Source organism: Schistocerca nitens, chromosome 5, assembly GCF_023898315.1.
Source record: "Schistocerca nitens isolate TAMUIC-IGC-003100 chromosome 5, iqSchNite1.1, whole genome shotgun sequence".
NCBI classification, from domain to species: Eukaryota; Metazoa; Arthropoda; class Insecta; order Orthoptera; family Acrididae; genus Schistocerca; species Schistocerca nitens.
In genome coordinates this window covers 594,348,763-594,363,864 of record NC_064618.1, presented here as the reverse complement: position 1 = coordinate 594,363,864, position 15,102 = coordinate 594,348,763, and the positions used below count along the sequence as shown (strand labels likewise).

At 44.0% G+C, this 15,102-nt stretch overlaps 1 protein-coding gene across 1 annotated transcript in view; it reads left to right on the top strand.

The window, feature by feature from the left end:
* The window catches only part of LOC126260601 (nephrin-like), a 502,530-nt gene that overhangs the window by 340,082 nt on the left and 147,346 nt on the right, over positions 1-15,102 (top strand). Inside the window, exon 7 of the mRNA XM_049957937.1 lies at positions 14,947-15,091. Coding sequence (XP_049813894.1) covers positions 14,947-15,091 — 145 coding nt within the window. The remainder of the gene's footprint in view (positions 1-14,946; positions 15,092-15,102) is intronic.

The following is a 15,102-nucleotide window of genomic DNA, read 5'->3' as shown; positions in this document are numbered from 1 at the left end:
ACTCGTATCATGAAGAATGGAGATTCCAGTTTCAGCTATCTTGAATCACCTGAGACGAAATCCTGTATTGTTCCTCAAGAGCGGAAATACACTTTCCCTCCCAGGCTCCTTGCGTCCTTCTCCGCATCTACGAGGAGAACTCATAAAGTTCATAAGTATCATACAAAAAATTTGATATACACCTGTGTTGCTGCGACACGTTGAAATCCCTGCGCCATAGTAGCGTAGCTCGACGCAAACGAATTTTGGATCCAGCACCAGGCGTGATGATACTGGGTGTCTTTGAGAGCACGATACGATCTCCTTCCCTTCGTTTTGCGAACAGTAACCGTTATATTTTGGACATCTCAAATCCGGAGGCTGTGGCCTATTTATGAAGTTTCCGAGACGTTATGTTTAACAGTATAACGCAAGACCACACGGATTCGTCCTCTTCTGTCCTACCTCGATTCAGAGGATGTGCGACTGTTGCCCACAGCATACAATGCCTGCGCATATCTCGCTCAGAAGCTCAGTTTGAATTCATTTCCAGCCAAGTAAGAGCCATTGCTGCTAGAGGTGGCAGCTCTGCATTCTAAATTTAGTACACAGTACTTGGAGGTGACGTGAATCATGTAATAGCGGTACGCAAATGTACAGATAGCGGTAGTAACACGTACACATAATAGAAAAAGGCAGTGCATTTGTGGGACTGTCATTTATACTCGGGTGATCTATGTGAGGAGGTTCTCGACGTATTATGGCCGCACGAAGGGAACTAACAGACTTATAACGCAGATCAAAATGGTTCAAATGGCTCTGACCACTACGGGACTTAACATCGGAGATCATCAGTCCCCTAGAACTTAGAACTATTTAAACCTAACTTCACACACATACATGCCCGAGGCAGGATTCGAACATGCGACGGTAGCGGTCACGCGGTTCCAGACTGAAGCGCCTAGAATCGCTCGGCCACACGGCCGGACAACACAGAACAGTAGTTGGAGGTAGACGCATGATACATTCAATTTCGGAAATCGTTAGGGAATTCGATAGTCGGACATCCACAGTGTCAAGAGAGTACCGAGAATACCAAACTTCAGGCATTACCTCTCATCGTGACAACGCAATGGCAGATGGCCTTCACTTAACGACCGAGGGCAGCGGCGTTTACGTAGGATCGTCAGTGCTAACCGACAAGTGACACTGCATGAAAAACCCCCAGATATACGACGGACCTATCCGTTAATGGGCTATGGCAGCAGATGACCTAGGCGAATGTCTTTGCTAAAAGCACGACATTGCCAACAGCGTCTCTCCTGGACTCCTCACCATGCCGATTGGACCCTATACGACTGGAAACCGTAGCCTCGCCAGTTGAGTCCTGATTTCAGTTAGTCAGAGCCGATGAGTGTGGCGCAGACCTCACGAAGCCATGAGATGTTAACAAGGCACTGGGCAAGCTGGTGCTGGCTCTATAATGTTGTGGGCTGTGTTTACGTGGAATGGAGTGGTTCCTCTCATCCAAATTACCCAATAATTCACCGTAAACAGAAATGTTCGGCTACATGTTGACCATTTGCAGCCATTCGTGAACTTCCTGTTCCGAAACATGTCACCGGGACACAATTGTTCACGAGTGGTTTGAGGAACATTCTGGACAATTCGGGAGTACGATTTGGTCACCGAAATCACCCTACCTCAACAACATTTATGGCACTTGATCGAGAGGTGATTTCGTCAAATTATTCCTGCACCGACAACACTTTCGCTGTTATGGAGATCTTTAGCGGCAGAATGACTCTACATTTCTGCGGAGGAATTCCAACTAGATTTTGAGTCCATGTCACATCGAGCTGCAGCATTACGCAGGCCAAAAGGAAGTAGGACACAGTACTGAGTGGTGTCCTATGACTTTCCTCACCTCATTGTCTAGCCTCACCGTGCATAAAACGGTACTATTTTGGGATTCATACCACCTGAACTATTGGTGATGAAAGGGTAGAGTCGAGTGTTTTTTATAGCCCTTGGGTTAGGGACCACTTGTATACCGAAGGATCGTCCTAGTGTCACTAACCTACATTACAGAATCAATGTACGAATACATTCGTACCAAAGCCGAACCGTGAATTCCAAGACCTTTTTGCACAAAAAACGGCTGAAAATTTTACCATATATGTACGATCCTGATCTAGAATAGCTCAGAAAATTTTCTTGTAGTCTTTATCACTTTGCGAGATGAAGATTTTCAAAGCTATGCTAGTTGTAAACGTAGATTACGCACTTAAAATGCAGTGTGAGGTAAAAGCGTCTGCAAAGTGTCTCTGTTGCCATCATAAGGGTTCTGAGAACTTCATGTTGCAGTACTCACATCAAACTTTTTGTAATCTTAAAATACTTTCTCAGAAGTAAAATTGGTTTTGTGTTACTTCAATTTCTTGTAAGTAAAGTAACAAAATTTTACTGTCCCTAAAATGCTTTTCGTATGAATGGAAGTTGCAGCAGGTAAAACTAAAGAACCAGCGGAGGAATTCTGCTATCAGAGCACAATACGGCGAAGAAGCTCCTGTTTAAGAGAATCTGACTAAAACGTTGGGTACCACCTTCCTCGTTCCACCTTCCTCAGCACCTTCAAAATTTATCCCGAAAATTCTGGTATGTGATCATATTTGCTCTCTTTTATGCAGAGAGAGGCGGAGAGAGTGGCAGTGAGAAAGAGACAGAAAAGTAATACATGAAAGAAGGCAGTAGACAGCGGTTATGATGTAGAAAGTGCAACGCAATGTATGGCAGAGTAAGAGAAAAAAGGACAGTTACATTGTAACATAGTTGATAATGACAGAACAGTGCTAGGAAAAGAGTGAATGAGATATTGTCATTAGGAGTGGAATAGAGAGACGTAGAAAGTGCCGGCCGCGGTGGTCTAGCGGTTCTAGGCGCTCAGTCCGGAACCGCGCGACTGCTACGGTCGCAGGTTCGAATCCTGCCTCGGGCATGGATGTGTGTGGTATTTAGTAGGAGCCATTGATAATGAGAGACAGAGTCTATGACATCGAGGAATAGAAGGATAGTGACAGTGAGAAGATACAGCATTGGCGGGAAGGAATAGATAACAGCAATAAGAGAGAGCGAAAGGAACACTGGTAGAGTGAGAAGAGACAGTAATAGTAGGGTAGAACGAAGGAGACTGTGGCTGTGGGACAACACAATGACAGAATCACTTAGAGATAATGAAAATCAGATGAGCTGAGTGAATGAATGGCAATGGGCAAGTGGGAGTGGATGGGTATGACCAACTTACAGTGATGGACCTAGTGGTGCTCGTGATTTACAGTTAGGGAAGCTTGTGGGAGTGAGGAGTAAGTTATATGTTAAAAAACCATGTCGAATATGTTCGTTCGCATGCCAAAATTTTTGGACAAATTTTAAACTGCTGATAAAGCTAGAATGAAAGAGCAGCTATCCCACTTTTCAGTCAGTCTTTTAAAAAGGAGTATATTCGTCCCGCTGGTTCTTATTACTATGCTGTCTACACACACTTCGGTAAGCAAAATTTCATTTGCTATGCTTCTTGATGATGCAGTTTTACTGGCCAGCTGTGTATTTGTGGACGCGTCTGTAGCACGTCATCTTCGTGGTGTAGCAATTTTAATGGTCAGTAGTGTATGTTAAAAAAACGATGTCGAGTATGTTCGCATGCCAAAATTTTTTGAAAAATTTTAAACTGCTGAGAAAGCTAGAATGAAGGAGCAGCTACCCCACTTTTCAGTCAGTCTTCTAAAGTGGAGTATATTCGTCCCGCTAGTTCTTATTACTGTGCTGTACACACACACTTCGGTAAGCAAAATTTCATTTGCTATGCTTCTTGGTGATGCAGTTTTACTGGCCAGCTTTGTATTTGTGGAGGGATGCCAATGTCGGTAAAAGAAGATGATGTCTAGCGTAAGTAGAGTACATTGAATACCTGCAACATATAGGCTAATAACATCATATAACCTTTGATAAATATACGTATGTAAAACTGTTAACTCCCTTACCTAAATTATGAAACGCACCTAAGTGAATGTTACAGTGAATTCACTGGAAACAAATTCATTAGCTACCGGTAATTCTAAATTCTATGGGGCCTATCTCAGAAATCCTCTCCGAGCGATTTGCAGAGCGAGGAAGCCATAGGAAGTTGTTGGTGTTGGTAGGCGACAATTCTGCAGCGATTATCCGCCGCGTTAGGCTGCAGTCGGGACAACAGTTCTGGCCACGGGTCATACGGCACTAATGCTGCTGCATCTGGCTCCAGCGACGCACTTTTTGCGTCCTAGTGGGTAAACGCTTGGCGATCCAAGCGGCGTCTAATCAGCTCGTTAGCTTTTATGGTTCAATTACCAGCGCCTGGCCGGCGGCATAGCAGCGCCTTTATCTCGTTAGGACCTGTGGCTGGCTTTCCGCCCACCTTGCGTCCCTAGTACGAAGCAGCAGGCCGGCGGGGTGGCTGTATCGGACGCTGCTAGCTGCTGCGGGTCCCGCCACCAGAAAAGCAGTCTCTCCCGCCAGGGCTTCACGATTTGGTGGCTTTATTCCCTTCGACACTGTAAGCATCAATCGAATTTGTATCTGATGAAATAAAGCTGTAACTTTCAGGGTCTGTCGTTGAACGTAGGGTTGGCGGCTATTGTTAGCAACGATGGGAAATACGATGACAGAGGTAAAACGTTTAATGATTACTTGCACTACTTTATTTAACTTGTACACGTCTTTAATTCTAGAACACTAATGCCTCTGTACCTATGCCAAGTACTAACGATCAGTAAATTTTCATGTAGGAATTTAAATGGATTGTACGAGGGTAATCCTAAAAGTAAGGTCTCCTACTTTTTTATGAGAACATAGACCTGTTTATTTCTACAATGGTTTACATCAGTTTACAGCTTGAACATTTAGCTATTTTTCGACATAATCACCATTTCTGTCAATAATTTTTGTAGAGGCTGTGGCAGTTTTTGTATGTCCATGTCATACCAGCTCGCCGCCATGCTGTTCAGAAAGTTATGAACCACCTCTTGCACTTCGTCGTCGGAGCTGAATCGCTTTCCGGTCAAATGTTCTTTTAACCTAGGGAACAGATGATACTCACTGGGCGCTAAGTCTGGACTCTAGGGTGGGTGGGTGATTATGTCTACATCTACATCTACATGACTACTCTGCAATTCACATTTAAGTGCTTGGCAGAGGGTTCATCGAACCACAATCATACTATCTCTCTACCATTCCACTCCCGAACAGCGCGCGGGAAAAACAAACACCTAAACCTTTCTGTTCAAGCTTTGATTTCTCTTATTTTATTTTGATAATCATTCCTACCTATGTAGGCTGGGCTCAACAAAATATTTTCGCATTCGGAAGAGAAAGTTGGTGACTGAAATTTCGTAAATAGATCTCGCCGCGACGAAAAACGTCTTTGCTGTAATGACTTCCATCCCAACTCGCGTATCATATCTGCCACACTCTCTCCCCTATTACGTGATAATAAAAAACGAGCTGCCCTTTTTTGCACCCTTTCGATGTCCTCCGTCAATCCCACCTGGTAAGGATCCCACACCGCGCAGCAATATTCTAACAGAGGACGAACGAGTGTAGTGTAAGCTGATTCTTTAGTGGACTTGTTGCATCTTCTAAGCGTCCTGCCAATGAAACGCAACCTTTGGCTCGCCTTCCCCACAATATTATCTATGTGGTCTTACCAACTGAAGTTGTTCGTAATTTTAACACCCAGGTACTTAGTTGAATTGACAGCCTTGAGAATTGTACTATTTATCGAGTAATCGAATTCCAACGGATTTCTTTTGGAACTCGTATGGATCACCTCACACTTTTCGTTATTTAGCGTCAACTGCCACCTGCCACTGTCCCACTGAAACTGTTACAGGAGGGTGACGGTTGGCCGAGCGATGTGTGGTCGAGCGTTGTCATGGAGAACGTGTATGCCCTTGCTCAACATTCCTCTTCTCCGGTTCTGAATTGCCTGTTTGAGTATTTTCATAGCCTCACAGTACCTGTCAGCGTTAATTGTGGTCCCAGTGGGCATAAAGTCGACCAACAATACCGTTTTACGATCCCAAAAAACGGTTGTCATGACTTTACCGACAGACTGTGTTTGATTGAATATCCGCGGCTTTGGCGAAGAAGGATGCCGCTATTGGCGTGATTGTTGCTTGGCCTCAGGTGCAGTATGGTATGCTCAGGTTTCGCCATCCGTGACAACTGAGTCCAGAAGTTGTCCTGTTCTGCTGCAAGGCGGTGAAGAAATGCGCGGGAAGCATCAACTCGTTGCCGCATGTGGTCCTCAGTCAGCATGCGTGGCACCCATCTTGCGCACACCTTCCGGTAATTCAATGTTTCCGTTAAAATTCTGTGAGCGGTGCTTCGGGAAACCACAGGAACTCACGTGCAGAGATCATCCAGGGCGATCCAGCGACCTTCACGCATGCTTTGCTCAACCTTCAATACTGTCTCCTCAGAAATTGACGGTCTCTGGCTCCGTTGTTCGTCGTGAATTCGGTCCGACCAGCTGCAAGCTCTCTACACTTACGAACATTTTTGACATCCATGCACGACTCAACATACACTTCCGTCAATTGGCGATGGATTTCAATCGGCGCAGTGCCCTTGCGTTCAGGAACCGAATAACTGCTCGCAATTCGCACTTGGTGGTAACATCCAACGGGAGCTCCATTCTCAACGTCTGTCAAGCCAAGATTGAGCGCCTCAGCCCGGCGTGCGCATGTTTACACACAGTGCGTGAAGCACACTCCATAGAAGTGTGACCAACTGACACACAAACAGAGTCCTGTGCTTATAAAAAAATAGGAGACCTTACTTTTGGGATTACCCTCGTATTTATGACGTATTATAATTAAAAGCTTATTTGTTTGAAGCCTTCAATACAACAACTACTATGCCTCCATTGTTATATGAAAACGAGGAACATACTGAGTGCACAAATAACTTACGAGAAAACATCTGGGGGAATTCGCCGACAGCCGCCGATGTTTCGTCAGGAGCACGCCCTACCATTTTCAAGACATAACTGCAGCAAGTAATCGCTGTGAAAGTGAATTTAAAACTTCAGCTTTCAGAGAAACTCTGTAAAGATAACTCTCTCTCTCTCTCTCTCTCTCTCTCTCTCTCTCTCTCTCTCTCTCTCTCTCATGCGCATGCTCATGCACACGCACTGTAAGCACTAGCGCCATTACAAACCAAAGACGATCGACGTCAGAAGTTACCGATAGTGAAATGAATAATCAATGGATCACGTCGCATAAACTCTAACCCTCTGGTTTTTGACAAGTGTCAGAGTAGAATTCCATGGAGACTTTATAAGGTTACTTCCCAACTATTTTCAAAGTTTCCTTAATAACTCTCTCCCAATAGCTGGAATTGCATGTCAGAATTTTCGGTTTGTTATATTCCTAGGATGACCGGTGGCAAGACAACGTTTTACAAAGACCGATCTGTCTTTCACTATAACTATTCTGACGAGAAGTGACTTCGATACGGGCAAACTCGTCTGAAAAACGCTCAAGGTCCGATACGATATGGGCCCTGTGAACCAAGGTATGAAGTAACCGTTCACGTTGAGCCGGATGGTGACGACTATCAAGTCAGTATGAGTAGGCTTTTTATAAACGGTACATCCTAACGTACTATTTAGCTTCCTTCAGTCCAACACATCAAGTAAGGGAAGACAGCTATCATTTTCTGCTTCCATCGTGAAACAAATATTCGAGTTGATTGAATTTAAGTGTAGCATAAAGTCGTTCAAATTCTCACTGCCATAGTTTCTACCGGTGCTTAGAGCCCTAACCATAAGATACCGCCGGCCAGGGTGGCCGAGCGTATCTAGGCACTACAGTCTGGAACCGCGCGACCGCTACGGTCGCAGGTTCGAATCCTGCCTCGGGCATGGATGTGTGTGATATCGTAAGCTTAGTTAGGTTTCAATAGTTCTAACTTCTAGGGGACTGATGGCCTCAGAAGTTAAGTCCCATAGTGATCAGAGCCCTTTTGAACAAGATGCCCAACAGAAGAGTTGCACCCAACCGTACGGCACAATCCCTAAATATCTGCAGATGATCTATACTGCATACACAAACGACATGATAATAATCAACTGGCGCATTAAGCTGTCTTACGTGGGTATTGATTTTTGATTGTGGTAAGGTCTTATGAGAGCAAACTGCTGAGGTCATCGGTCCCTAACCCTACACACTACTTAATCTAACTTAAACTAACTTACGCTATGGACAACACACACCTATGCCCGAGGGAGAACTCGAACCTCCGACGGGGAGACCCGCACGGACCGTGGCAAAGCGCCCCAGACCACCCGGCCACCGCGCGCGGCTCGGTAATGATTCGGTACCTCGATTCACCTTCATAAATTCTTCTTCGTTAATCAATACATTCTTACGGAACTGCAGCCCAGTGTGGTCGCAGAGCAAGTCCTGGCCTCAAAAACCGGTACGTCTGTCAACACAATTTATTCAAAGGACCTTTCCGAAGCACCACCCCTCCTCAATAGTTACGGTGGACTTGGACTTAAAAATCCAGTAATCGACTGCGCGGTAATTCTTCTCAAAGGAGAGTGCAAACTCATCAGTTATACTAACATCATCACAAAAAAGAACTTTTGCGTATCTTTCTAGCATAAAGTGGATCTATAGCGACTCCAGATGTTTTTACTAATGTTTGCACCACACTAAGTTGCGTCTGCTGTAAAGCCCTGAAACAAAGGGGCGAGCGAGTGCTTCACAGTTTCATGTTATTCATACACAACAAATGCTTTGTCATCTACCGCTGCACACATTGCAACCAAGCCCCCACAGCTCACTTAGCCAGGGCATGCACCAACGATTTACCTCGAATGACACCCATTTCAGTTCGAGTATGGTGGTATGAAGTGATCACAACAGCGTGCCTACGCGTAAGAAGTTGAACCGGGCCAACCTTGTACAGTATCTTCTCTGCAACCAGTGTCTAATTTCTGATACCACCCAACAGCAATTTATCTATCGGGACGAGACAGAGATGTCGAACTGGTGCGAAGGAAATGGCTGTCGTTACTACGACGGCTTGTCACACAGTCACATCATCGTATTTGTTACCCTCCGACGGTGAATTGTTCCCGTCCGCCAAACATTACAGCACTCTTTGGCTTGAAGGAAACTTCGTGTACTGTGCCTTACCGAATACATGTCCCGATTTACAAGACTTAAGGCTCCACCTTATAATTCATATGTAATGAATCACTTTTTTGTGGCTGGCCTGATGCAGCCGCCACGAAATCCTGTCTTGTGCCAACCTCTTCATCTCAGAGGATCACTTCCACACGACGTCTTCATTTATTGGTTAGATGTATCCCAGTCCCTGTCTTCCCGTACAATTTATATTTTATAACCTACCTCCAGAACCATGGCAAATAGTCCCTGGTGCCGTAACATATGTGCTACAATTCTACCCCTTTTTATGGTCATTCGATATGTTTCTTTCTTCGCGAAATCCTCGAGCAATGTTCTGATTTCTTATCTTATTAGGCCTCCTAATTTTCAACATCCTTCTGTAGCAACACATCTCAAACGCTTCTATTATCTCTTTTTCGAGTTCTCTCACTGCCATTATTCGCTATTGTGTTTGTTGCTAGCAGATGTTTCATGGGCAGCAGTGTCCTCCTTGCTTATACCAATTTGCTTTTTACGCCTGTCTGGTTTCGTCGATGATGTACTATTTCGCTTCTAAGGTAATAGAATTACTTCGTCTACCTCCGTGTCACCAGTTTTTTATTTTAATTTTTCCGGTAATATCATTTCAGCTTTTCCTCATTACTTTCTTCTGTTTACACTCGATCCACAACTTGTACTGACTAGACTGTTAAGTCTAGTAAACTCATCCTGCAATCCTTTTCCTCTTTCTCCGACGACTGCACTGTGCTCTCACAGAGACTTATCATTAATAACCGTTAACTCTGAATTTTAATCCTATTCTTGAAAACTTTATTTTCGTCATTGCTTTTCTGATGGAGAGGTACAACAGTAGGGGTCTAAGGGCGACATATCTTACACCCTACGTAATCCGAGCACTTCTTTCTTGGTCTTCCATCTTAGCTTCTCCCTTTACTATTTCCTTGCACATAATCAGTATTTTTGGTCGTTCCCCAGGGCTTAGTCCTATTTCTTCTAAGAATTTGGAACATCTTACGGGGTTTTACATCGTCAAACTCTTTTACAGATCGAAAACGTCCGTGAACGTGTTTGATTTTCTCAAGCTTTGATTCTGTTACCGAATGCTACATCAGAACAGGCTGTCTGGTGCTGATCATCATCCTCATTTTCTGTTCCATTCTTTGGTATATAAATCTAGCTGTCCTAAATTAATAAGCATTGTAATACCCACATTTTAATCAACGACCAATCCCGTTCCGTCTCCATCCCATTCACTACAAACAGTCTCCTACCACCAATCTGCAAATTACAGAGAAGAATTAACGGCTTTACATTTTGTATTTTATTAGTTTCCTTACATTATGCATTTAGTCTGTCAGGCCAGTGACTAAAACAGCAATAGAAGTGCTACACAGATTCAGGAAGTAGCTGAGTACCAGATATTGCCTGGGTTTGCATTTATCCCAATCTTCTATTAGTACAGCTCCTCCTTCCTCCTCCCTGTGTCCATCGCTTCCTCCCCCTTTCTCTGTCCATCTCCTCCATCACTCCCTATCTGTCCATCTCCTCCACTTCCTCTCTCTGTCAGTATATTCTTCCTCCTCCGGCTGTTCATTTTGTTTTCCCCGTTTCTCTGGATATCTCTTCCTCCTCGTGTCTTTGTCCATCTCCTCTTTCCTTTCTATTTCCCTCTCCTCCTCCCCCATCTCTGCGTCCATTTACTCATTCCCTCTCTCCTTCCCTTGATGTGTATGAAATTTGACTGAAATCGTTGCAGTGTTTATGGAGAGCATTTCACCGGTGACTCAGCCCACGTATGCACATTTCAGATATATTCCACACATTTTTAACATGTTTCACACATATTTGTACACGTATTTAACCTGTATTTTTAGAGAATTTCGCACTGAAATTAAATTTTAACACAGCTCTATATTTATGCTGTCGTATCTCCTGAACAACGTGATGTGCAATGACATTTTGCAGGTACATCCAGTGTTAATGTGGATACTGTCTGCGAAATGGGTTGTGAATAGAGACAGTATTAAAAAAATAGTAAAATAAAGCGTCATGCATGGTGTGACAGTTTTTCACTCCTCTCAGTATCTGACGTCGTATCCCTTAAACTATGTGTCGCACAATGAAATTTTTTTGTAGATACAGTCAGCGGGAATATTGATACAGTCTGCGAGAAGTGCTGCAAATAAAAAAAATTTAAAGTATGTGGCAGTTTTTACGTATCCCGATATTTATGACACCATATAGCCTAAACTACGGGTCAACGGTGATATAATTTGGCAGGTTCATTTAGCGGTATATGTGAATACTATCTGAGAACTGTGTCGAAAATAGATAGCAGCAAATACGAAATAAATTAAAACGTCACGCATAATGCGACAGTTTTACTGCGTGAACAGTGACAATGTAGTAATCGATAAACATTTTTCCACTTTTCCTTTCACCATTTTGTGGGGTCTTAAGAGAGAAGTAGTTTTGTAATAATTTGAAAGTACGTGTAAGATTTGTTGCAAGTCTCTAAGAGCTCACTTTCTCAAATACTGCATAACTGAAGTATGTAAATTCACGTGTCGCGGGCTGCACTGCTTTTCCTCCGCCACCTCAAACCCTTTAATAGAAAGGTGGTTCTTATCACTACAGCGGTTATTTCAAAACAGCAAGCGATATATGTACCAAGATTAGTTGAAAACGATGCAGTGGTTTAGGAGGAATTGTGGAACTTACATGCACCCATTTTATAATAAGTAGGGACTGAACTTATAAAGTTACGTAAGTGTTATTTCATACCGTTGGAACAGGATATTCCTTTGATTTTATCTACTTGAAGCCACGTCGACAAGAGTACCCATCGACACTGATGAAAAGGCTTCCGTGTCGATGATGGATGTACCTTTCAGCAAAATAAACATGGCACATTCGGTACAGCACCTGCCAGTGAAAGGTTAACGTGCCTTGTTAGAGTCCCGATCCTGCACACAACTTTCTTTCTTCCTGGGTATTTCGTATTAGAGCAAGCTCTGCTGCAGTGTGAATGTTCATTCTCGAATTAGCTCTATTTGTTCGTTAATGAACTCCAAAACGCAGTAGCAAACGGCAAATTGGATTCGGCCACGTTCTTTTTCTTGCGTAAGACTTTCGACTCCGTGCCAGAGTCGTTAAATGAAAGAAATACGAGTGCACTGGGTATGTGAGTGTAATCAGGATTTACTACACGTCGTTATTAGTGGAAGAACGAAGCAGAGAGATGTGAAGGCAATTTCTGGAGCACCGAAAGAAAATGTTATAGAGCAGTTACTGTTTATTGTAAACATAAACGATTTATTGGACAACGTTGGAAAGTGCGAGGCTGTTCAAGGACAAAGGACGGTGCTGCTGTCTATAGGAAAGCTGCAACGACGAAACCGAAGCGCAATCCAAGAAGCCCTTCAGAGGCTTCACAACTGCTACAGGAAATGACGTTTGATCCCGAGCATAAAAATGAATGTAACCACTCTCGTGTAAGTAGGCGAAGAGACCTGTTAATAGTTCTTTACACTATTAGCGATAAGTCTTTTATATCAGAAACAACGTTGAAATACTTAGGAGCGACATTTCGGAGTGATTTACCGCCGGTTAAGTATTTTTTCATAGAAAAGAAAAAGAAATTTAAGCACTTAATTTTTGTTACTTTGTCAGTTATACGTCTTCAATCATGCCAGGCATTGAAATAACGGTCCCCACGAGGAGCAAACTTCCCTTTCACCGTTAATGATGTGAACCACTGTGTAGTAACTCGTTGAGAAGGGCATTGCACCTACAGTCCATGCTGAGTCTATGGTAAAAATGCACCATCATTTGACGCAATGGGTAGATGGTGCGAATGCTTCCTGTGTGATCGGACAAGTCTGGCGATGAACACAGTGCAGATCATCCCTCTGAATGGATGTCTAAACCGCCAGAGAAGTGCAGACCCTGATGCTGGAAGGTTGCCACATGAAATTAGAAGCGCAAGTGAAAATATAAAAATTAATTAAGGATTACTCTGCATGCTCTTTCACAACAAGGTCGGCGCCAGCTGTGTTCCGTGACTGTTCACACCGGGTTGCAAAGCACTCCGAACCTAGACAGCAGCGCACATGCTGCATTTGTATCAGGCCGATCAAGATGACTTCACTACCACGGCCAAGTGATGAAGACATGGAGCAAAGTAGTTAATTCACCACGTCCTCAAATGGTGAAACTCCAAATATAATCAGGTAGGTTGATATATGGTGCTTTTTGGGACCGCCTCAGTGCAGTGGTAATTGATCATACTTTCGTATAGACCGTCGCAGGACTAATATCGAAATTTCCGACGATGTTGCGGGAGGCTGTACTTTGTAGATGTCACGAGGGTAATTTTGTTATACATTAACGACGCAGCTGCTTCTCCATAGGGCTGGGTTAGAGGGCTTTAACATACCCTGAGTATTCTCCTGACGAGTTACCCAGTCCGACAGGAATTTCGGGGCAGATTGACGACGAGGTGATACGTGTCCTGGACTTCTACATCCAAGGTTCCCGGCAAGTCACCCCCACCACTGGGAAAATTGTGTCGCGTACTTGGGTTAAAGTGTAGAGAAAGTGTAACGCCATGGCTGCGTAGAAAGGTCATAACTAGATGTCTTTTATGTTTGTGTGCAGACTGAAGCGACGATTAAAAATTTGCACCATGGCTTGGATTCAAACCTGGGATTCCTGCTCTCTATACAGACGCGCTAACCACTACACCACCTTGCACAATTGCTGTGCACTATTTCACGAGCCCGCCTAGCAGGCTGCCCTTCCCAGTCCAAATTCCCTTCCACGCCTCAGCCCACCTGGTATTCGCTCTAAACTGGAACAGGTTTATTTATTTATTTATATATTTATTTTTGAAGTGGTAGTTATTATTTCTTCACTAACCCTCTTAAAGCGCAATTATTACACAAATTACCTGTAGGAATACCGAATGGCAGGCTGAGAATGTTTGGACGAATCTCGTGCATCCAGTGATGTTTCAAGAGCGACTTGATTTCACTGATAGAACCACATACTAGTCTGATGTCCAGCATGTTACCGAAGATATAGATAAACCGTTCATGAACCACTTTGAATGGTGAACGCGATTAAGATGATGGGAGACACAGCTCGACCATTCTGTACCCTGGATGAGGACAGTGGCTCAAAATTTTGTAGGGTAGCATAATCGAAACGGCCGGCATAAGAAGGTGCCAGACGGATCGCATCCCTGTTGCCGGCTTTCAATTGCGAAGCGATAACGGCTGTAAGAGAAAACAGTACCCGTCTTCAAAGCTGTAACGGCACTGAGCTGTTGTCCTAGAGCGGTTAACAAAATTACGTTACAAGAGTGATTGGGGTCGGCTCGCGAAGCAGCCGCGCCCGGCCCGCTGCCGGGATGACCTTACGCTGACTCAACTACAAGGAGACACTGTTTTCACTTTCCCTCCTAACGTTATCTCGGACCTTATGCTTAACAACAAGTTTCACCGTTGCTTTTATGGACTTGATGTCTGGTTTATGCCGTGATTTTTAAGGACTTTGTCTCCATTCAGCTATCAATTATTTCAGATATTTTCTTCCAGAATTAGATCATTTACATTTGAGCTGTGTTTCTACACTATTGTTAATAAGCACGGTACCAAAATTAGTCCACAATTTCTTTTGGTTTACATGTGTCCACCAAGTGTCTGCAGCTTGTTGTTTGTTCCAGACGAGTGCAGACGGGAACACCACCACCAGCACGCTGACTTTCGTCCCTATCGTGGAAGACAGCGGCAAGAAGGTCACGTGCCGCGCCGGGACGCCGCTCATTCCGGACAGCACCCTAGAGGACTCCTGGAAGCTCGACATCTTCCGTACGTAAGCA